The 24,484-nt window shown below is 46.5% G+C and overlaps 1 protein-coding gene across 12 annotated transcripts; it reads left to right on the top strand.

Annotated features, from left to right (window-relative positions):
* Nucleotides 1–1,591: 1,591 nt before the first annotated feature.
* Nucleotides 1,592–24,111, top strand: map7d2b (MAP7 domain containing 2b). Of its 12 annotated transcripts, none has more exons than XM_070986026.1 (17): nt 1,592–1,723; nt 2,975–3,058; nt 3,897–3,950; nt 4,769–4,929; nt 10,076–10,211; nt 12,040–12,129; nt 15,477–15,566; nt 16,451–16,545; nt 17,094–17,167; nt 17,248–17,456; nt 18,099–18,237; nt 18,451–18,631; nt 19,016–19,120; nt 19,292–19,355; nt 19,994–20,138; nt 20,616–20,913; nt 21,344–21,484. In XM_070986026.1, exons 1-16 carry the CDS (start codon nt 1,687–1,689, stop codon nt 20,905–20,907), a joined length of 1,956 nt encoding a protein of 651 aa, XP_070842127.1. In that variant the 5' UTR covers nt 1,592–1,686; the 3' UTR covers nt 20,908–20,913; nt 21,344–21,484. The 12 variants fall into 12 exon arrangements, with proteins under 12 accessions (XP_070842127.1, XP_070842124.1, XP_070842123.1 ...); XM_070986023.1 differs by having other exon boundaries at nt 1,593–1,723; nt 16,427–16,545; nt 20,616–20,911; nt 21,340–24,111; XM_070986022.1 differs by having other exon boundaries at nt 1,593–1,723; nt 16,427–16,545.
* Nucleotides 24,112–24,484: the final 373 nt, after the last annotated feature.

Genomic DNA, 24,484 nt, shown 5'->3' with positions numbered 1-24,484 from the left:
AATGCAGAGAGCTTCGCTTTCTGTCCTCCACCACATCAAACTTCCCTGTCCAGCTGTCACGCTCCCACCATCCTCTTCATGCAAAAACTCGCCTCTCGCAGGACTTCAGGTGATGGAGACTGAGGCTGTTTTGGTGAGTCAGATCAGATGATGAGCAGCACATACAGGAGTGGTGGAAGAAGTGTTTAGATTCGTTACTTCAGTAAAAGAAGTAACATCACACTGCAAAAGTCCTGCATTCAAAATGTACTGAAGTATTAGCAACAAGTATGAAAGTATCTGCAGTAAAAGTGTTAATTAGGCAGCTGACTGGAACCAGTGTTTGTAACGTTACTGTATAATAAACTGTATTATCAAATTATTATTTCTACCCCTGCCAGACTTTACATATGTTACTGGTTAATAGTTCAACCCTTGACAATGACAATACATTGTTTTAGACACTCATTTAAGATTTCTGTGTGAAATTTCTACCTGAAAAGCAAAAGCTGTCAAATAATAAGTAGAGGTAGACAGTGGCACGTGAGACAAAAATGAGATAAAAATAAAGTACAAGTACCTCTAAATTATACATAAGTACAGCACATGAGTAAATGTACTTAGCAGTAGAATTCCTGCATTGAATATGATAGGTAAAAAGAAAAATGTACTTCAAGTATTTAAAGTAAGAGTACTCGTGCAGTAAAGTGTTGGATAATTTAATCATAAATCCATTTGTTTTAATTCCACCCCTGAGAAACAGTCCGTGGTCATCACTGTTTTCATGTTTCACCCTCGTGCTGCTATTTATGGAGCTGCCATCTGACGTGACTCAGTAGACCCCCCTCGCGTGCGTGCGTGCGCGCGCGTGCCGGAACGGCACTGACCCATATTGCACGTCACCGGCAGCCAGCATCGGTTTGATATGAGCGTGACGTAACACCGCCGCTGGGTCTCGCTTGTGCCTGGCACGTGCGCTCAGACACGAGCTGAGGATCCGAGCCAAGCGAAGCGGTCAGTCACGTGAGGGTGGGAGAGAGGCGTCTGTGACGGCTCAACACGACAACAGCAGCATACCTGTGTTACGTAATAAAAAAGAGCAAATCTAGACATTTAATAACGCTGTTTTGATCGTGATTCTACGTGACGCTTGGTTTTATCCCTCCGCCAAAAGCACACAGCTCCTGTGCGGCAGCCACCAGGTTGCTAGGCGACGCATAACAGCCGGAGTTGTGATTTTCGGCGCATTAATATGTAAATTAGCCAACTGTGAAGCGGTCATCGGTTTGGCAGCCAAAATGAATTTTATTCGTTCACCACAAGTAATTTGCTGTTTTGGGCCAAATTGAAAGACATTTACAGCCTCAAAAAACAGTTAATAGTAAGCTGCTTCATATTGTACAGTGTTTTGTCTTGGGGAGGTAAGGGAAAAGTTGATTATTCTTCGTTTTTCTGCTGTGGCAGTGAGACTGTGTCAGATTAGCGTAGTGCGCACTGAGTACCAGCTTCACCGTATAGCATCGCTAACGTCGATGCTAGCTGAACGGCATATGGATGCCCCCTCCCTCCCTGTCCCTCCACCATAGGCTCCCCGCTCCGAGCATCCGTCTCCTCCTGAGTCATTGTGTTTCGGTCTCCTGTGCGGTTGTCAGCGGCTTTCCGGCTCCTGTCAGGCCCCTCTGCTGAGCATATTCGACCGCCTCTGAGATGACTGAAGTGGCCCCAAGCCGCCCTGAGATGACAGGTGAGGAAATTATTTATACCTGCCGGTTATTCTCAATAAATGTCCAGAAATGGGCGTTTGATTTACTACGTTTGTGACTAAATGGATGAGCCCTGACTGCCAATAGGCCCTAACTGTTAAAATGATTTAAACTTATTGATAAGGCTGAAATAATATGGATGTCCCAGTTTGAGACTTCTTTCCGTCATGCTGTGCTCCACTGGATGTCTTACATGTCAAAGAATTACACACCACTAACATGGGTGTTTTGTAATGCATGTGGAAATATAATAATACTGTATGTAACATTGATGCAGATGAGCATCCTGGGGCTGCATTGATCAGTCATTGTTGGAACAAAACATGTGATGCTGATGTCAATAAATTAAGAAAACCTATTGCAATGTAGGAATATATATCTATACATAAGGTGTGTATAAATACAATTATTGCTTCATTTCTCATGTGTTGTCCTTCTGAATAATAGAAGAAAACAATCCAGAACAATTGATAACGTACAGTGTGTTGTTGGTGAAATATGTTGGCACGTCTTATAGATTCAAATGTTCTTTTTAATATCCTAAATAAATTGTAATTTCTCATTAAAGCTACAAACTCGGCCTCCTCCCTGTTCGCAGACTGACCGGCTGACGTCGACATGTTCTCAGGGATCTTCCTTAAATCAGCCTCGTCCTTCCTTAATGCAGCAGTTTATTATTAGCTTGCTGAAACGTGATTCAGCTGATATTTTTTTGCATGTTATGTCATCTTGAGTGAAGATAAAGCATAAGAGGACCCATGGGACACTTGGGACTCAGCTCGGATTTGCATGTATTTGCATATCTAATGGCGGTGTGTGTGTGTGTGTGTGTGTGTGTGTGTGTGTGTGTGTGTGTGTGTGTGTGTGTGTGTGTGTGTGTGTGTGCTGAGGGGATGTTTTCAGCCGTCCTCTGTGTGCGTGCAGGCGCTGGTCGATTGTCGTCCTTGGGCAGCTTTCATGTCAGCTTGACAGACTGAGAAACAGAAACATAACAGGAAGAAGGCTGAGGGCGACACTCAGGGGTCCTGCGCTGCCATCTTGGCCTGACGCCTGACCCTAAAGGCGAAACAGTGACTGACAGGAGATTTCTTGCGTTTGGAGGCTGTGACTCGTGCAGAATGTGTGATTGCTAGCGTTGGAGCCCCGTTCTCCGCTCCAGCTTTACGTTTTGAACCTGTGATCTGTCTCTTGGCCAACGTGAATCATGTCTGACCGTTCTCTCCAAAACGCAGCACTGGCCCCTCCCCCCGCGCCGCTGATCACCAGTAGGAATGCATCTCCTTCTCGATCACCCTCCAATCACAGCAGCCCTCAAGGTAAACTTCTGATCAGTTTCACACGCTGCGATGTGCTTCCATGATGTTCAGAGTCCAGGACAGAACAAGCTGAAAATGTGGACGGCGTCAAGATGAAGAAAACACCAGCCGAGTGCGCGTAGTGCCTGAGTTAATCTGAGTCCACCGCTGATTATCCCGTCTCATGCTGATGATCTTTAGATTTTCTGTGTTTTGTCTCAATGTTTGTATGTTTTATGTCATGCAGTTGTGAGAAAATACTCTTCATTTAACAGTATTTTACATGGTAGAAATGAGAAATGAACTTGAAATTACACTGATCTGACACTAAACTCACACAAATAATTTCACACAGACACACAGATTAAGCGTCATGACTCACTATGAATGCACACGTTCATGGATCAGCTGAAAAAGCATCGTTACAAAGCTGAAAACAGCCTGTTTTTCTGAGCTCGTCAAACGTTTTAGAGATGCGTGGTTCTCACAGGACGCCGCGCTGCAAACGTACGATGATCTTATAGAATATGATGCACTGCTGTAGATTAAAGCACCAACAGGAGATAAAGGAGTTTAGTGAGCTCAAGCTGAAACATCTACAGCAGGAGCATGAATGAACACATGAATGCAGCAGGAACATGAATGAACACATGAATGCAGCAGGAACATGAATCCACACAGCAGAGAGAAAAACACTTTTACTGCACTGTGAGTACATAACGTTTTAAGTACATTTAGCTGATAATACTTATATACTTGATTACGTTTCCCATCACTGAAAGCTCCTCTGACTATAAACACGTGTGTCACCTGCAGGCAGCTGCACTCACCTGTTCATTTTTCTTTCACCTGTCTCAAGGTTCCCGTCGGCATTTAGCGAAAGAGCAACGGGATGACAGCGAGAAGACACAAGGTATGAGTAGGTCTTCAGCTGGTGGAGCAGTGTGTGGTCTGTCCTGTTCATCTGTCAGTGGCACACACACACACACACACACACACACACACACACACACACGGTACGGGTGCAGTGTGGGTGGGTGTGCACATGCTCATTTGTGGTTTGTTCAGTGGAAAAATACTCAGTTAAAAATCCTACATTTAGATATTTGCTTAATGAAAAGTACCAGCTGTCAGTTAGACGTGTTTCATCTTGACCTTTATTCAAGACGTTCATGTCTAAAAGTGACTGAGACTCGGCTGTGTGCAGTGCGTGAAGCGTTTTGTTGTTTAGGGTGTTTATTGGACGGCCAACAGTCGAGAGTTGACAGGAAATGAGGAGGCAGATGTGAACGGACCCACTCACTGTGTTCTCATGCTGCATCTGCAGCAGCGCTCTCGGCTTATTGTGCATCAACTGCTTTGTGCAAATTTAATGAAAAAATATGCACCGCTAATCCACTGACATGATAAGGGCCTTCAGGCGGGTCCTGCTTTAGCATGTAGTCTTAAGACCCTGTCATGAAGGGGTCATAATCTGCTTTTCAGACCTTTATTATTTCAGCTTTGTGTCACAACAGTTATTTTCAGCTCAGCGGCTCCGAGCAGGCGAATCCAGCCATGTCGAGGAGTAACAGGCACAATGTTGTAATGCTTTGTGCGTAAATGTGCTTCGCTCCCACCTCTGACACCTGTGTGTGTGTGTGTGTGTGCGTGCGTGCGTGCGTGCGTGCGTGCGTGCGTGCGTGCGTGCGTGCGTGTGTGTGTGCGTGCGTGCTGTACATGTGTGTTCAGAGATGATGGAGGCGCTGCGGGAGAAGGAGCGTCGCGCTCAGCTGCAGCTGGACCGCTGCGCCGAGGAGCGAGGGAGGAAGATGGAGGAGCAGAGGAAGAAGGAGCAGAGTCGCAGGGCAGCGGCTGAGGAGAAGAGACGGCAGCAGCAAGAGGCTGAGAAGGTCAGAGGTCACGGCACACTAACGATGCATTCACTACACATTAGAGGAGTGGGAAAACAGGGTGACAGCCACTGACCCTGACATGAGATTTTCACACGTGTTCAATATTTAAATAACACAGATTGTGTTCAGTCGCAGCCTGAAACAAAAACAGTCGTATTGTCATGAAATACGGCATAAAGTGTAGTATGAAGACCAATAATTACATTTTTGCGCGATATTTTTAAAAGCAAGATCACAGCGTGAGCACAAATCTTTTTCAGATCTATATATACATTATTAATAAGATCAGATAAGATAGGACTTTATTGATCCCACGCCGGGGAAATGAAGTCGTTACAGCCAGCGAGCATTCATTATTTATGTCCTAATTGTGGAAATGTTTGCAAACTCACATGTAGAGTATTCAAATTGATGTTCTGTGCAACAAACTGTGCTCCATTATTAAAGATTCATGAAGACAAAAACTTTTTAATGCATTTTTAACACAGTGTGTTTGACATTATTCAAAAAAGATAGTAAATCATGATCAAACAGTTTTGTTATGACACAAATCAGCTGAAGGTAGATGTACTGAGTTATGAGTGAAAGTAAGATGGAATAAGGATGGAAATAAAAGTAAAGACAGGCGTGAATGCAGTTTAATCCTCCTGCAGAGACCACATCGTGTCTTCCTCTGTGTTTCCTTCGTCCACCTCACCATCCCTGGCCAGTTATTCCTTTGTTTTACTGTGACAAACTCAGACTGAGAGTCTGTGATGAGAAGCAGCTTCACCGCCAGCGACCACGCTCTCTGCTTCTCTGAATTAACTGTGTCGATCCATAACCCAGCCAGTGCACATCCAGCTGCTGTTCGGCTGGACTAGAGTTTAAGGGAATAGCAGTAATTAATGCAGCAGCTCTAATGACTTTGTGTCAGCTCCACAGTTGTGTGCATTCAACTGAAACATGAAAAGTTTTCTGCATCAGACCTAAAGCCACAGAGCAAAGGCGGTGGATTTAACCCCCAACATCCTGCCCAATGATGAATCAATACACATCAAATACTATGCAATGCCATGAAATATATCAGGAAACCTTCAGGAAAGCTTGTGTGTGACAGGCCTCAGAGACGAAGGATGGGCTGTCACAACAGAAACACCTCAGCCAGTGTTTTGGTCCCTCCGTCAGCTCGTCCTTGTATTGAAAACAGCTTCCAGTTGTTAATGGTTGAGATGTGTTTCACTGGGTGCAACAGCCCCAGTTTGAAAGTTATTGGACACGTTTTCAAGCCAATTAATTAAGGAAGTTAAAAGGACCAGACCAAGTTTTACCATTGCACTCAGACTCATGATCAACAGTAAAAAAGATCAGAACACAAACACAGCATCTTTTTTATTCCATGCATTTCTCTTCCTTGCCTACATTACCCACAATGCAACTCCACTGCTGACAGTTTGGCTTTGGGTGTGCTATGCCAGCAGCAGGTGATGTTTCCTGGAGCTTCTGGCCTGCAGCAGATGAGCAGCAGGTCTGATGAGCTCACACGTGCAGTAGTTCTCCTCAACACCAGCGGACACGTCTTAGCTCAAAGTCTTCTCTTCTTCTTCATCAGACAGCAGCTCGTTATCGCCCCACTGCCTGTCTGAATGCTGGATCCCACAGCATCAGTGCTCGTGCCGCAGTACGAGCTATTTTTAAGCACCGGTGTGGAAAAATGTGGTGATGCGTCTCTACTTGTTTGCTGAACTGTTGAAATCCCTCACACAGCGGCTCATATTATCAGACCACCTGTAATTTGTCCAAAACACCAGCAGTGTCTCTGAAGTGCTTCTGAGCTGCAGCTGTGATGTGATGGCTGGGCGTCACCCCTTGTCCTCACAGGAGGCGTAGCTGAGCAGCACGTTAGCACAGCAGCAGCATCTGCACAGGATGTGTTCAGGCACCGCGCTGAGTGTAGGTCATCAGCGTTTGGCAGCATTTGGCTGAAAACTCCCGTGTGGATGATTTTGTAGGGACGTGAGCTTTTTCTCAGGAAGTCGTCCAGTAACCTGAACATGAGTCATGAGTGGACGTCACTCGGCTGAGAACCATTGACTCATATTATGAGAATCCCTTTCAGAGAGCGACGTAAGTCATGTGCTGCGTTTGTGGGACAGCCCTGTCAGCTCACAGTATAAATCATGAGCGCCAGTTGAAATGCTAAGCAGCACATAAAGGGTTAACAAGCCAGTGGCAGTCTGATCCTCAGAGAGTTCACCGTTCACCGTTTGAGAGCAGGGGTCACTGTCTATTGATTTAAAGGCTCTGTTTGCATGCTAACCCCCTCCCCCCCTCCCCTCCACACACTCATATGCATAACTTAATGACATAATGATTGGTCAGTCTCAGGGGGCGATGACATCACCGCCAGCGTATCATGTGGCGTTTACCGGAACAGACAGTCGATGCTCGCAGTGCTCCGACAAGCAAATATTTCACCTCTGAAAAGGGAAACTCAGCTGCAGCATCAGTGTGCTTCACATTCTGTCAATGCAGGACTTAAACCTGATCTTAATTCAGTCTTTTACTGTACTCTGATTCCGATCACACTGAAACACACTCGTCTTCTCTCCATCAGCTAATGTGATCGTTTCATTTACAGCTATTCTGCAAAAGATCTGTAGTCACATTTGAATATTGTGAATCAGTGGAGAAGTCTTTTTATTTTGCTTGAAGAACTCGAGTGTCAGGATACCTGGTGATTCACTCCCTTTCTTTCAGCTGTGGTCTTATCATATGTACGTTGTGATTCTGTGTTGTTTGAGTCGTGTCAGTCTCTGCTGCAGTCCGCAGTCTTTTCTTTCCTCTCTGTCTTTGTTCTTCTTTCATCTATCTCTACAGTCTTTCTGCATCTCTTTCCACTTCTGCCCCCCCACCCCCCCCTTTGTATTTCTGCTCTCTCCTCTTGACTCCGAGCCCCCCTCCTCCGGTCGTCTCTCCTCCCTCCTGCAGCGTGTGTGTGACTCTGCATGCACCTTCAGCAAACCCACCCACAGTGCTGAGGTGGAGCATTTCCAGCCTTTATACTGGAGCAGTGTATCAGCTTTATGCTGTGCAGTTACTGCATGAACGACTGCTGTCTGCTCACTGACAGCCACGTTAATGGCAGGTGACTGAAAACCAGGGTGGGATGTGGCTGGAGACAGACAGCTGCAGGGAGAGACAGACAGACAGACAGACAGAGCAAACAAATATAAATATAAAAATGTTTACTCTAAGTGACATAATGAAGATATCACTTAATCCGCTGTATGATTACATGAGAAAAAGCACTGAAATGTCAAAACAATGAGTCACATAAAAGTGAAGATTGCTGTCCTGATACAGCTCGTGTGTTTTTATACTGTGTGAGTCCGTATTTATTAGAGAGGCTTGTTATTGTCAAGTGTCCTCTCGAATGCTTGGAGCTGGATTTTTGTGCACCACCCAAGTGACAGCAGAGGAGGATCGTTCTCACTGATAAGATGTTATTTACACAACATTTTTCCCGTCTTCGTCACAGCTGCACACTGCAACGTGTCCGAAGAAGAAAAACACAGATGAATACCTTAGAGGTCGTTGTCATTGCACCTAGCAAGGTATTTAGATGATTTCATGGTAATCTATCAACATCCAGCACTGAAACAAAGACGACCTTACAGAGTGGTCCACAATAATACGCAGACATGACACAGTGTGTCTGCAGGTACAAAGCCCCACTCAATCCACTCAATTCTCACTGCTGCGTGTTGTTTGCAGTGAAATCTGTCAGAAATGTTTTTGTACAGGCTGTCGGGCGACATTATACACCTGGAAAATAAAAGTGGGATTTATGTGACGCTGCATTGTGCTGCAGGAGGAGAGTTATTGTTATAAACCACTTGGAAGAACTGGAAGAAGGTGGTAAAAGATTCCAGATGTTATCGTCCTCACTGGTTTTCCATCAGACTTTGTGCTTTGACTTCATCCCATTGGGTTTTAAAAGGCCTGCAGACAGCCTGTAACACCCCATTAAATCTGTTTGAATATCTGATTTAACATATATACGAATAATAGATAAACACTGTGGTCAGCAGTCTGACAGTATCTTAAATGGGCTGCATTATGATGGCAGAAAGAAATGAAGCGCCTATAAAGATTTTTCAGATCTCAGCCGCTCATTAAACAATGAGAAACGACTGAGAGATCATTGGATTATATTCCTCAATGTAACCACACCCTAAGCATGGATGAAGCCATATTTTTTACTCTTTAAAATTAATATGCTGATTAGTTTGTTCTCTTAGGAAAAGACAAAATGCACACATTTTGAAATACAAGTACAGACAGTGAAAACATCGAGGAGCATTCAGTTATTTCACACCAAGACAGAAAAAAAAACATTGTGTAAAATCGTATCATGTGTCTCGTACATATCCTCTATGTTCTGTTGTGGTTTGTACGTATTTTTTGAGAGTGTATTTGTGTGAAACTAATGTATATTTTACAGTATATTTACTGTGTGTAGACAGAAGGCAGGAAGAGGGAAGACAGAGAGACAAGGAAGGAAAACAAACGAGCACCGGAGATAAAACGAACGCAACCAGTATCAATATCCAATCAGTGTGTGTGTGAGTGTGTGCGTGAGTGTGTGTGTGTCGGGGCATGGTCCCCTGTGTATGTGTGTGTGTTCATGCGAGTGTGTGGGGGTGGTGACGGGTTGCATTTGTCCCTTCCCGTCTGACTAAACTGCTCTCTGACATAGACTCAGTTATTAGAGAGAGGGAGGGAGATCGAGGTGTAGAGAGAGAGAGAGAGAGAGAGAGAGAGCGAGAGAGGGAGGGTGGGGTAAAGGCTTGTGAGGTAGGAGAGAGAGAGAGAGGGGGAGAGAGGGGGAGTCAGCGCTGCTCAGAGGGAGCGGCAGCCGGGCCGAGAGCGAGCAGAGCTGCTGTATTATGTATCAGTGAGAGACAGACGAGCCAGAGATCGAGTGCTGGTGACCGCCAGCGTGCACAGGACAGACGAGCGTGACGAGGACGGAGGGACGAGGCTGCATGCGGTAACCATGGCGCAGCTGTCTCCGAGCGCATCGCCAGGCACCCGTCGCCGTAGCGATGGCTCAGTGAGAGAGTGTCTGTTCTTCCCTGTTTCCGAACGCAACGAGCAGGAGAGGCTGGAGGCCCTGGTCCGCCGGAGAGCCGGAGGCGCGGAGAGGCGAGGAGGCGGAGGGGGCGAGAGCCGGGACCACCTGGATAACAGGCCTAAACGCTGGACATGGGGAGGACCGCCTGACGGAGTGGAGGGTGAGTATGATGGGAGGTGGGGGGTTCATAGAGGAGGTGATGGAGAAAGAAGGAGAGCCATCGTGGTGATGTCAGCGGAGGGTTGTTTGATAAGTGGATCAGCAGAGAGCATACGGGTGGTTACTGATGGGGGCTGGGAGGAGAGGAGAGGAGAGGAGAGGTGTTTGGGGGGAGGTCTGGAGGTCAGGGGGAAAGGAAGAGGGGGATGGTGAGACGAAAGGGTGGGGACAACAAAGCAGAGGAAGACGGCTGTGGAACGAGAGCGGGTGGTATAATGGAGAGAGGAAGGCGAGGATGCGATTATGAGGAGAAGTGATGGAGCTGAAGAAAGGAGGAGTGCAGCGGATGGAAAAGGGTGTGGAGGCTGCAATGCAGGAGCGGCTCAGCGCTTTGTCTGTCGCCTCATCAGGGTTAGGGCAGGCTGTGTGTGTGTGTGCAAAGCTTCAGCAGCAGGCAGACGAAGGCTGATGCTTCTGCCTCATACGTGTGCTACAGGTGTGTGTGTGTGTGTGTGTGTGTGTGTGTGTGTGTGTGTGTGTGTGTGTGTGTGTGTGAGTCATTGCTCTGTTTTCTGTGCTGGGAGGCACGACTGATTTGTAGAGGAGCAGCAACCTTGAACGCAGCAAGGCCACGCACATCAACACGGGCGAAGTGCGACATGAGCCTGTTCACTCTGCCAGCATCCACATCTGTTTCTTTTTTGGTTGTGTCCTGTCATCGTTGTCTTTTCGAGACATTTCTGCCGCGGCGTCGGCCAGCGGGAGGCCAGAGCGCCACCAGCTGGGCTCTGGATCCTGTGGCGCATTCATAACGACATCAATTATTCACAGTGCCCATCAGCGCAGCTGTCCTGGCACTGACCTGGGATCAGGGTCCACCCAGCAGCTCGCCTGGCTCCGTCCGGCTGCCTGGCAGAGGGGCTGCTCTGGGATCTGTCGGGACCGGCAGAACGCTCACTGCAGCAGAAACAGCAGCGTCTCATCTTACAGCTCCACTCGATTAAAGGACAGGGACTCACTGAAGACACAAAGTGCGTGTATGTGTGCTGCGTATTTTTGTCTGGGCCCAGCGTGGTCCACTTAATATTCTGCAGACGGTACGAGCTGCCTGTTCTCACTTTGTTCTGTCCAGATGTTGAACCCATCATGGCAGCACTCGTAGTCTGAAGCAGGGAGACATCACAGCTCCCTCAGGGTGTTCACAGGCTTTGTCCACTGAAAGTGTGAAGACTCATGGAGGCAGTTGATCTGCTGATGATGATCATCAGCATGATTTTGGTGACTCTTCCTCTTGCTCCAGTATGACGCTGATGTTTGTGGAACGTCTCCACAGCTGTTGGACGTGTTACCCTGCAGTTTGGTGCAGACGCTCATTGTCTTTCTGGGCCTGAGTGGCCATCATCACAGTGTCCGTGTGTCCTGTCCACTCCTCGTCTCGTGTTCGTCAGCCACGTGTCATCAGCAGATGTTCTCTCACAGCCTCGCTCAGCACACTGCACAGCCTCCCCATGTTGAAAACATGACCTCATTAGTTCCCTGACACTCACAGCGTCAGTGCATGATGTTCCACGCTGTTCCGCCATGTTGGTGAGATCCTCTGCTTGTCGCTTTGACGCTTGTTTTGTCCGACGTGATGATGGTTTGACGTCATGAGGTTTTATGTGGTACTTCCTGTTGGGACTCCTGCGTCAGGTGTGGTGCGTGTCAGCTGTTTCTTTCCTGTTTTGTGTCAGTGTGTTTGTACGTCAGCGACGCAGGTGTGTGTTTACATGTGGACGTGTGAGTGTGTAACGCTTTGCTTTCTCCGCTCTGCTTTACCTGCTGCCCAGGTAACCCTAAGACCCCGCCCTGCCATGCCATTGGCTCCACTCAGCCCAATGAGCTTCCTGCTGCTTCCAGCGCCAGCCAATCCCGTAACGGTACAGACCACGTGACTGTGTGTGCCACGCTCATACCGCTCCCCCAGAGGTCGTCCTCTGTCTGCATGTGTGTGGACGTCTTTGCATCGCCGCATCAGCTGTCTTACCGTCCTGCAGTGTGTTTTTGGAGTGTGTGTTCTGTGTCTAGTGATGGATTCAGTGCAGTGTTGGGGAAGCTTGCTCATTTTTCCAGTGACTGACATAAAACATCTTTGCATAGAGATGCAGTGAAAGGGCTTCTGGGTAACTGTAGCTCACACAGGTTTCTCCTCCAAAGGTTCATCAACAAATCTGCAGCGCTTCCTAACACACAGAGACATCCAGCAGCATCTGTGAGGGGCCGCCACCCAACAGAGAGCGAGAAAAAGCACACAGATAATCTGATTTATTGAAAGAGTCAGTTTTTCAAAGAGAAATTCAGCCTCCTGTTGCCAGAGTTTGCCGAGTTTTGTAAATGAGACGTAACCCCGAGTGCACAGACTAGCAGATGCTGAAAAACGTCTTGAAAACAGAAAGAAATACTGTGAAGCACGCGAGTCTGTAGGCCTTTAACGGCTGTTAACCCCGCTAAAGAAATGAATGGTTTGAGTTGCCAAAGAATTTTCTATCAGTAGATTATCAGCATGCTGTCGTCAGCATAAAGCGCTGCTGACTTGATTTTAAATTTGTACTGTGGAATATCTTAAATACATCTGAGGAGGCTCCATCTGTGTCCTCCCTCTGCTCCTCAGTACTCCGAATATCAACCCAAACATATTTGCATATTTCAGCCAAACACTTCAGATTTTACTAATGTGACCTTATTCGCTGACTCCCACGGTCATGTGATTTTCTGCTAACCTACTGCACAACCAGAATCACAAACATACGTTTTAGGCATTTCTGCCGACGCATTTCTCTCCATGCAAATATATTGTTTATCAACATCGACACTGAAAGACCAAAAACAGTTATTGCCGAACTTCAAGGTTTAAAATAAGCAGAAATGTCTTCAGCTTCATCAGTGCTGAAGAAAAACTGAAATCCAGGAGTATTAACAGACAGTGAGAGGAAATGAAAAATTCTGCTTTGTTGCTTTGAGACAAACAAAATTTGTGTGACTGTATGTTCGTGTGCTGTATTTGTGTTTGTGTGGAACACAGAGAGACATCATCGTCTTCATCAGCAGCTCACAGCACATACAGCACACACGGATCCTCCTCTGTGGATAATGACTGTCTGGTTTGGAGCCCCCACCACACATGATCCAACACACACACACACACACACACACACACACACACACACACACACCATACACACAACCTTATCACAACAAAGGGCTGCTCCACTTCCTGTCTTCCTGGCCCACGGCCGTGTTTAGTGATGCATACATGTCGTCTCAGCAGGGAACCCAGTCTGAAATCACACCCTGCACCTCCACACGCACACGTACGCATGCACGCGCGCGCACACACACACACACACACACACACACACACACACACACACCATACATCATACCAGACATTTACCCTGTAGCTATCTGTGAAACTTATTAGACCCCACTGACACACACACACACACACACAGACACACACACATGCACACACACACACACACACACACACACACACACACACACACACACAGAGCCTCCACCAGACATTTCCAATCATCCCATCCTGTATCACAGAAGCAGCCGCTGCAGAAATCTGTTTTTTTGCTCTGAATCTGAGAGGAATTTCTCTGAAACTCAAACGTCTTCTAGTTTGATTATCAGTTGGCTGAAAACACAAGAATGCAGCTTTATAACATCACTTTGCTGAACACCAGAAAGAAAAGGCTGCAGCACTGATGGAGGACGCTAGACGCAGAGAAGATCATGTAAAGTGAAAACGAGCCGAGACTCCAGAATAAGATATCAAACCAGTTAAATATTCCTGTAATTAAACTTGTCACTCTGCAGAAACTCAAAGGAATTTATTCTATTAAAACAGTGTTTGCTAAAAATCTTCACTTTTCATTTATTGACACACATTGACAAATGATCTCACTTTTCACTCAGTTTATTTACCAGCACGCTCTGTAATTCAGTTTCTTAAACAGAAAATGGTAGATGCCATTTTTTCCTCCTTTTCTTTACGGCTTTTTTGAACATGTTTGCTCTTTAAGGGACTGTGCTGTGTCTATAAACAGGCTGTAAATGTGCCAAAGCAAGCCAAAAGTCTATTTTTCATCTGGAATTCCTGGACAGAAAATACTTAATGACACATTCAGAAAACACAACGGGAAAAGGATTTAGAGGTTTGGAGTCCAGGTGCCTTCCCGTCCACCGTCATTGTTCCATTGATGTAAATCCAAATAATCTCTAAAACCAGTTCTTCTTGGCAAAAATACCAGTTCTCTCAATCCTAACATGGTAAGTGTGGTGATGTTTACTGACAGATGTACCAATCAAATCAAATTAAAATATAAGCATTCAGTGCAGTAACCACAAACTAGCCAGCAGCAGGTTAGCTTAGCTTAGCTTAGCTTAGCTTAGCACAAACACAGGGGGAACCCGCTAACTGGGCCCTGTCCAGCGGTAACTAAATCTGCCGTCCAGCAGCTGTAAACTCACTGACTGACTCGTTATAACTTGTTTGTTGAATCTGTTTGCGCTCAGCTAAATGAAAAGACGACTGGCTGCTGCTTCATCTTGAACAGACAGACGTGAGACTGATGTCGACCTTCTCCTCTAAACCTCCGCCAGAGAGAAAATCGTATTTCCCAAAAGTATTTTTGTGAGAGTCGATACTGTGGACTTCACAGAACAACATTCTGCTGCCTCATCAACCTGAATATTATCAAACTCATCACATGAATCAGATTTTTGATCTCGGCCTCATAAACACTTTAATCTCATTATCGTGGTGTGTTCATGCACATGCTGCTGCGTCAGTGTTCTCCTCTCCTCTCAGGACGTTGTCGTGGTGCCTTCAGGTGCCGCGTGAAACGCTCCCCTCTCTGTGTCGTGGCCCTGCAGCGGCTGCCTCTGTATCCTCATCCTTCATTTCCTGATGAAGCAGGCTGCAGCTGGTGTTTGTCTCCGCTCTGTTCTGCTGCTTCATGTCTGTCTTACATCACCAAGGTTAAGTTATTCAGCGGCTGCATGGCTTATCGATCAGCAGGATCGTTTTCTGGTGCGCCGGCACTTCTGTGCTTGTCGCGTGACGGGTGTTTGTTTGTCTGTCTGTTTGTTTGTTTGGGGTGTTTATGAACATATTTGTGACATTTCCATCATCCTTCAGTCCAGCAGCAGCCAGTGCTTTGATGCAGTGTCATGTGCGTGTCTGTCAGTGATTGGTGTGTTTTTTTTTAATCAGTTGGTGACTTCCTGTCTCCACCTGTGATGGATCCACCAATCAACAAGCAGCTCTCCAACTCTTCAGCTGCCCTCCATTCACCAGAGAGAGGTGAGAGAGAGAGTTCAGTCAGCGACAGAAGCGATAAAACAAACCGTAGGCGCTCGAGAGGTAAATGATGAGCAGGTCTGATCGGACGTGGTCTGTAGACGTGGTTAAAACGGCCGCTTTGGTGTTTGTGGAGGTTCACTTCTCATTCAGGTCTTTATTTCTGTAACTAAATGATAAATGAATGCACAAACACAACTTAAAAACATGTTTAGTTTCCATGTTTCCTGTTCAGTTTGCATCTTTATCACAAAGAGTGCTTTCACTAAAAATACGGCTAAATAATTATTTTACCCCAAATAACGAAGACATGGAGCTCATTATAATTCAGTTTGTGCCTGCGGTCCTTCTCTCAGCCTGCATGAGGCTTCAGCATCATCCAGTAAGCTGACAGGGCAGAATGTTTGTGGGCTCAGAGCCCAAACCCAGGGCGTAAAGAGCGACCGATAGCTATGCATGTATGACGATGAATGCACTGTAGAGAGTTAACAACATTTCACCTGCGGCTTCTCCAAACTGACTTGTGTCTGATATTTTGACATAAATGCCAAACAGGTTTGAATAGTCCCATTCCAGATTTATTTAATGTGGAATATGTAGACCAAGGACATGTTTTTTGATGTCAGGTGCTGATAATAAAAGTCAAAGCTCTTAATGTCTCTCTGGGATCAAGATAACAGGAAGCACGAGTGTCTCTTTGATTTCTGGTGGATGTTTTGCTCATGTCTGTCCTCTTCTGGTCTTTCTTTGGTCTGCGTCATCGTCATGGTGTGTGCATTTGGGGTTTGTGTGGGCTTTATAATCCGTCTGTGTGTGTGTGTGTGCGCACGTGTGTGCGTGTGTGTCGGTCCATGACCCCTCAGTGTCTTTTGTGTCCCACCGAACAGCTTCCCCCAACAGTCACAGACCGTACAGAAGTTCCTCCAACCGCAGGAGCATCGCTGGGCTCCCTGAGGAGATGTCCAAAGCCAGAACACCCACGGTCAGCCTTCACACACACACACGCACACACACACACACACACACACACACTCACACACACACACACACACACACACACACTCATGCGCACTTACAGAACAAGACACTTGCTGCCTCATTAATAATGAGCTGTTGAAGACTTAAAGGGCACATTAGCAAGTGTATGTAGATAACACACACACACACTCAAACCTGTGTACCCGCAGCTGTAACCTGCAGGTTCAAAGGTCAGGCGGTGTGTAAATTCATGTAGATATGTGTAGAACTGCTGTGAACTCACGGTGCTGTGAGATGTTGCTTCTGACGTCTGTGGCTGTTCTGCTGCTCCTCCTTCAAAATAAGAGCACATTTCTCATAAACCTCATTGTTTTATCTTGGAAAGAAGATACTACTGCAGGATGAACATGTTGAAATGTTTGTTTTACTGGCTTTTTATTCCTGCCACCATCAAATCTTCAGCTCGGTCCACGTTTTGTGTCGCAAAGCGATGCAGCAGATCTGACGCTGCAGCTCTTCATGTGAAGTGACATTTGTAAATGTGACTTACAGGGGGAGACTCCAAACACACCGGTCCGCAGTTCTTCCTTCAGGGCCAACAGCAAGGGCCCCGCCACACCGAAACGGTACAAAACACACACAAGCACACACACACCGCAGCTGGATTTGAGTCCAGGTGACCTGATGCTGCTGTGTTGGTTTTCAGGGTGAGGTCGACCAGGAGTCGCGCCCAGTCGCCCTGTTCCCCCGGCCAGTACCCCCCCTCCCCGCTCCGGCAGAGGGCCACCACCCCTGGCACCGACGACAGGGGTCACACTGAGGTCAAAGGTCACAGCACCCTGGAGAGGAAATCAACCAAATCTGAGACGTCAGAGAGAAAGATCCCCAAATCCACCAGCAGAGAACTGACTGCAGGTAAAGGCCCGGTGTGTGTGTGTGTGTGTGTGTGTGTGTGTGTGTGTGTGTGTGTGTGTGTGTGTGTGCGTGTGTGGTCTATTTATAGCAGTCAGCCATGGTACATTTTGTATTCATAAGCTAACTTCTCGTCAAAGATGTCGTTTTCACCGTCTGCGTTTTTCACTCGAACCTTTAAAGAGAATAAACGTCTCATAAAGACACGCTGGAAAGTTTTCACCATCACAGTGTTTGTCAAACAATCCTGAACCCAAAATGACGACTTCCTGCGTTTCATACACGTTTGAAAATGTTTCCAAAGCAAAGCGACATGTTGTTGACTGAACCAGAGAAAGAGAGGAAAGCAGAGAGAGAGCAGGAGAAGAAAGCGAGCCAGAAAGCAAAAGATCTTTTCCTCTGTCTGTGGTCTGGATCTCATCTGTGTCCATAGTCCATGAAGAGACATCTGTGTCCTCTCTGCTTTGGACTCCAAGCTCGTGTTTTTCAGCCTCTTGAACTGGATGAATCAGGCTTTTCAAAAACACTGACAAACCTGTCTGTACTTCCCTCTGCGGGTTATTCTCGCTGCTAAGTGCTCGTTAAGTCACACTGCACCACCTCCCACCCACCCATCCACCCACCCACCCCCCTCCACACCCACAGAGTCTCCAGGCACGCCCACGGGCAGGAGCGTTGGTGGGACGACGGATGCTGAGGAGGCGTCCAGACTGCTGGCAGAGAGACGACGTCTGGCCCGAATACAGAAGGAGCAGGAGGAGAGACAACGGCAGGAGGAGGAGAGGTGTGTGTGTGTGTGTGTGTGTGTGTGTGTGTGTGTGTGTGTGTGTGTGTGTGTGTGTGTGTGTGTGTGTGTGTGCGTGTGCATTAGAGCTGACACCTGATCAGTGACTATTTTAATAATTGATTATTAGCTAGAGCGTCCATTTTTTTACATTCTTACTTTAGTCGTGTTGTACGGTGGCCCGCACAGCTCAAATCTCATGTGCTCCTTCAGGCTGAGGGCTGAGGAGGAGCAGAGGAGGCAGCAGGAGGCGAGAGAGAGACAGCAGAGAGCTGCGCAGCAGGCCGAGGAGGAGAGAGCGAGGCGGGAGGAGGAGAGGAGGAACAGGGAGGACGAGGAGAGACGACAGAAGGAGCAGAGATGGAAGGACATGCAGGATCAGCTGGACAGAGAGGTCAGCAGCTGGACGGGATCACATTAATTCAGTATCAGGTTAATGATATTCACTGTTTAGCTGATCACAACTTAAATGAACAACTCCGATATTTTGACGTCGAATTGAAGCTTGTTCTTCTTGAAACAGAAACTTGTGAGTGTCAGCGTTGGTCTTCTTTTTAATTCTGGAATATGTTTATATAAACTGAAGTAACAGAGGCCCCAGATCCCCTCTAAACAAAGGGAAACTGTCTCATTGGGACACACTGCAAAACCAGGCTAAATGTCTGATTTTTGATATGAGGTTTGGTTTGAGCGTTGATCACTGAGAGCAAACTCAGCTCCGCTCTGCCTTCACAGAAAGACTGAAGTGTAGACAGACGCTGTGAATGATGCTTTTCAGAGGGAGGAGGCCTTCCTGCGAGCACAGAAGGAGGCGGAGAGGAAGAGGCAGGAGAGAGAGCTGCTGCACATGCAGGAGGAGCAGGAGAGACTGCAGAGGAAGAAGGTGTGAGAGCATCACATGGCCTGTGTAGAATGGCACCACTGAGTTTGGTGAAAAGGACGTTCATAAAACATTGATGCATCTAAAAATAAGGTTCAAACAGTAATATTTCACCTTCAGGTACTCTGTCACAAACCACGCCAGCTGTGAGTTTTGTTTTGTGTGTTTTCTCAGAGGATTGAGGAGATTATGAAGAGAACGAGGAAGAGCGAAGTGGAGCCTCTGTCTGCTGCTGCAGGTGAACGATGAAGACGCCGTCAGGCTCCCAGTGTCCCCTCCCGATGGCTTCATTTCCAGCCTCATTTCTTTTGATCTGATAATTATTCCACGACTTTTTCACTCCATTCCCACGTTTTTTTTGTTCTGTTTATTTATGTTTAGTTTTTACTTGGATTTGAAATCTTCTTACAAAATGTTCTTATCTTGCTGCTCCAGCATTATTAGTTTTCTCTGAAATTGACTGAGCTCAGGCTCAGCTGCAGTGTGACTCAGCAGTGTCGGACAGGCAGGGGAACAGCGCCCCCCGATGGTTAAAAGGCAGTAAGACCAGCACCGAGGATTCTGCAGCATTTGTCGAACTCTCTGACCCTCAGTGGTTTTCACTTCTGCTGTTTTACCCTTTTTATTCCTCACGAGCTAAAATGATTTCCATTGAAGCTCAAAGTGTCCTGAAAAGTGACATTAACAGTCAATCAGTTATCAAAGTGATCAGTGAGCTTTGTTGAACTCCCTCTTGTTCTCTCAGACACGAGCATAAAACAGCGGCTGGGATGTAAGCAGACAGTCAGGCTGTTTTAGGCCCACAGCACCTCTGTTATAACATCCACCATGAATTTATGAGAAACATCGCTTTCACACGACACCGTGTCTTTGCAGTGTCTGACACGAGGGCGGAGGCCGCGGTCCCCTCGGAGGAGGACGCCGCAACCCCGGCCGAAGCCCCCGTCATCATGCTCGGACCCCTGGAGAATAAGAGCTTCGTGGACGAGCTGTCTGACGGAGTCCAGTCCATGGACGTCAGGTGAGACGACGCTCAGATGTTCTCATCTTTCCTCGCTCTTCATGCTCACTTTCAGTGTTGGCATTGACTGTGTGTGTTTTTGTTTTGCAGAGAATAACAAGAATCAGATTTTTTTGTACTTATTTTTTTGTTGTTCTGCTTGTTCATTTCACACGTTTCTGTTGTGTGTCTGTCAGGTTGTGTCTGCATGGAGGCGACTCCCCACATGCTCATCAGCCTTTTTGGCCTCTTTTTTCCAGTCTTCAGTCTCATTGTTGAGCCACACTGCTCATACAAACAGACCAAATGTGTGTCTCAAATGAAAGAAGAAACACTCACATGTTCACACACAAACTACACGAGCATGGAGCGTTCACCCACATCTCATTTTGGATGCACGTCTTTTCACAGCGAAACCTCAAACTGTGTGTAAAATGACCCAGTGTTTGATTAAATAGTGATGCTGTATTCTGTCTCTGTCATCATCGTGTCTTTAAGTTCTCCATCTGTCTCCATCAGTCCAGTGTCCAGGGAGGAGCAGGCGAGCGCTCATGAGTTTTCACCGGTCACAGAGGGGACGGACAGCTGCCCTCTGGAGCACCTGATGGACCTCGACGCCCACGGACGGGGACAGCGTCAGGGCGCAGAAACGCCCCCGTACCCCAAGCTGCAGGCCGGCAGCGGCGTCGGAGACCTCAACAAGAACCTGCTGATTCAAGCCTACAGCGCCTCCTCTGAGTCCGCCCAGCTCATCCACAGCGTCGGTCCCAGCAAACTGGACATCCAGTAGCCAGGTAGAGACACCAGGTCCCTCATCGTGTTCAGGGTCCTGTGATGGTGCTGCTGTCAGACCCTCTGGAGGAATTTTGCCAAGTTAGTTATTAACTGGAGGCAGGAGGTGGAAGCATCTTATGCTAAGCTAAGCTATTTCCAGTCCAGCATAAAACCCCTGTGAAACCACAGCTTGTGGTTTTTACACTTTTGTAAGAAAGGAAGGAAGAATGTTGTGCATGCAGTTAAAATACTGTAGAAAAAGGAGATGCAACAGTCTGAAAGGACAGTGACAAGAGGAAGCTAGTTGCTCGTCAGTCACTGAGGTGTTCCAGATGTAAAACACACATTGAAGGTGTCAATAAATACACCTGGAGGATTTTTGTGACCTGACCTCACTGATTGTTCTCAGCCTTCAACAGTTTCTCATTTTGTCTTCTTCCTCTTTCAGGACCTTTTCAGGAGCTGGCAGGTTCAGTGGAAACAGGAGCCAGGAGAATCAGCCCAGAGACCATCACCTCCGTCTTCAACAACAACAATCATCATCATCATCATTTCCACAAGGAACAAGAGCTGAACGACTCACTTCACATCTGTATCACCAAACCTCGCTAAGTCATAACAGTAAAGCTTCTGGACGCATTTTGAGGCAGTGCAAACGGGCAATCCTGACTCTCACAAACACAGCACAGTTTGATAAAGTCATGGTTATGTGACAGAGAAGGACGTGGGCGGCAAACACTGCTGCATGTTTGTCAAATGAGAAGTTAAGTTTAGGGAAGTAAATTGAGTGTAGACTTGAGGCCGTGGTGAGATTTATTCATCCAAAGCTTTATGAAAACGAACTGCTCATGTTATGAAATGTGCTTCAGTCAGCACCGAACAAGCCCAAATCTGCACACATCAACCCAACTTCTCACTCCCAGATTACATATTTTTAGCATTTAAGACATGTCCTGAACTTCCCAGACGTCTGACTTCGTGAGCTTTTCGCTCCTCTGACACGAGATCGTCTCCTCCACGTCCGCATTGCCCAGCTGCACTGCCACAAAATATCACTCGAGTATCATCCGCTTTAATCTCTCGTCCCTGCTTTTGTAAAACTCTGTAAATAGATCCGGCTGGGTGGAGGAGCCCGTCAGCGTAGGCGCAGGGAGCGGCTCTGTAGCAGTTTATCTGGAGGCTCTGCTGTGTGAGTACTGTGTAGCATCTTCAGTGAGGACTAGCTAGTTGAGCTGTTGATGGTCGTAGCCGTGAGAGAGAGCCTCTCTTCCTGTCAGTCGTTCTGATGGTTCCTGTGTGTTTATCTCACCTCTGACCTGCTCTGCTGCTGACAGCGATTCCCGCTTCTAGAAAAGCCAGTCCGCTGTAGATTTCCTGACGCTGGCGAAAACCAGCCGATATTATAACCTCGCTGCTGACCCATAGCACTCAGCCTTTAGCTTTGGTTTTTCCGCTGCTCGTCGATGGACGTCGATTCGTAAAACAACCCACAGTGAGAATATGAAGAAAAGCTGGGAGGGCGAAAATCTGCATGTCAGGAAAACGTTGACACGGTGTGTTGTGTATTTGTCTGGCACTGACTGTAACCATGCTAGCTGCAGTTTAGAATGTGCACTTACAGTAGTCGTGTGTTTCACTGCTCTGAAGACGCTTGTGTCTCCCCCTCAGCTCGTTCCCCCAACTAAAATATACCTCACCCATTCAGAACAGACTCTGGTATGAAACAGCGCTCACCACCTCGCAGCTCATCACCTCTGAGGCCTTAAACCTCTGTGCAGTCGACACCTTCCCCTGAAACAAGCCATCCTCCGTGCTTCGCCGCCAGGCTGTGTTTCATCCAGCATGTGCACTTCTGCTGTCTTAAAGGCACTTTTCCATTAAAAGATCCTGGAAGTAAAGAAACGAGAACCTCAGATGTTCCCTCAGCAGTCTGTGTTTGATTTTCAGATGCTCCTGATGAGGCAGATCAGAAGGAAGTGATGGAAAAATGGCAAATATGTCAAAGAAAGGTTGGATTACCAGCAGGGCAAAGCATGCACGAGCTCCAGGGCCACAGGATCTCAAGGGCCCCAAAAGCCCCGGGTTCATGGTGTGGATGAGCAGGGCCGTAGCCACAACCGTAGAAATACTGAGGTAATAAGTCTAAACTCCCACAGCAGATCCCAGATTGACCAGTCATGAACCAGACTCTGTTCAGTTGAATGAATTCTTAGGAGAAATCATATCCTGTTTGTTCAGTCGTTCAGTTTCATGTCTTATAAATTGTCTTTCTCCTTGTATGCTGTGTCATTCTGGTAAGAATACTAAACTATTTCAGACGCCAACCAAACTCCATTCAAGTTTTTAAGCATTTAAGGAAAACACATTCTGTTTGTTATCTGTTCAAATGTTCAGTTATATTTTTATATTTGACCGTATCTCCTCACATCGTGGTCTTTGGTCAAGTTCTACGTTCTATTTATTGATGTGTTCACTTATGTTTTTGTGGAAATGAGCAGAAATGTTACTGAGGACACCAATGACAACACTTGTTTACTTGAGAGTGACAAGTACGCTGGTAGGACTGTTGTTGAGGAGCCTCATGATCTCAGTCACAGGGACTGTTTGGGGGACAGGAACTGTGGGGAAAGATTAACTTGGTGGTGGCGTTCTTGACAAAAGTGGCTCTACTGCTCCTCCACGGTGCCACGCTGAGGGGAAAGGTGTTAACCTGTCACTACTGCAACTTCAGCACATTGTTTGTACGTTTCCACTCTCCCGATGGCTTCCCTCTCTTTATGTTTGCTCATTATTCCTCCAGATTCTGCTGAAACTCATTGTAAGAGGGTCTCCTGGGTCCCCTTGTATATGAAGTAAAAATAAAGGACATAATGTTTATCCGAATATTACTAAACTCTGTGACACTGCAGCTTGGTGGAATATATCATTGTAGATGTGGTGCATGGATAACTGCTGAAAAAGAACAATAAACGTCATCATGCCATGTGCGTCAGTGAGCTGGATAAGTAAAGAAATGTATGATAATGGCAAACAGGCAGTTTTGGTCGGGGAGTGAAGGGAAATGTTGGATTCAAAGCTGTGTAAGATGTTCAGTCTTTGACGTTTATAATGTGACATATGAAATCTAGCGTAGGGCTTAATGCAGCCACTTTTATTGATCATTCTATCTCACTGTGTGTTGACTTTATGCTGCACTGACATTAAAACTGATCTGGAAAAGCTGGAGTGAATAATTCGTTTTTATTTGATTCCTGCTCTAATTCTATCATTTATTTATGTAGAGGTATTACAGATCACAACTTCCTGCTTAGCCTGTCAGCTTTCAAAATAAAACAATTTGTTACCTGTTAGTTCATCATAAGTAAATATTCTGGACATGGTTTATTACTGCTTATGGCTGAATTGACCCAAAGTTGGCACCAATTCAGAACCCATCTGAGGATAATAATTAATGATTTTACTGGATGTAAACTACCTCAAAACTATGACTTTTTATCTTTTTTCTTGTCTCAGTGGAAATAGTGTTACATACACATGGAATCTGTCATCTGAACACGTCTAATTCAATGTTTTATGCTTCATGTTGGCAAATA

The sequence above is a fragment of the Chaetodon trifascialis genome, chromosome 18 (assembly GCF_039877785.1).
Source record: "Chaetodon trifascialis isolate fChaTrf1 chromosome 18, fChaTrf1.hap1, whole genome shotgun sequence".
NCBI lineage: Eukaryota > Metazoa > Chordata > Actinopteri > Chaetodontiformes > Chaetodontidae > Chaetodon > Chaetodon trifascialis.
The sequence above is the reverse complement of the archived record's forward strand: the minus strand, read 5'-3'. Positions and strand labels throughout refer to the sequence as shown.

Bases quoted from the DNA above. Each gene is read 5' to 3' on its own strand.
- map7d2b (XM_070986023.1), top strand. From the start codon at position 1,687: ATGACTGAAGTGGCCCCAAGCCGCCCTGAGATGACAG. The intron at 3,951-4,768 runs GTATGAGTAGGT...ATGTGTGTTCAG, and splicing joins TGACAGCGAGAAGACACAAG to AGATGATGGAGGCGCTGCGG. The intron at 10,212-12,039 runs GTGAGTATGATG...CCTGCTGCCCAG, and splicing joins ACCGCCTGACGGAGTGGAGG to GTAACCCTAAGACCCCGCCC.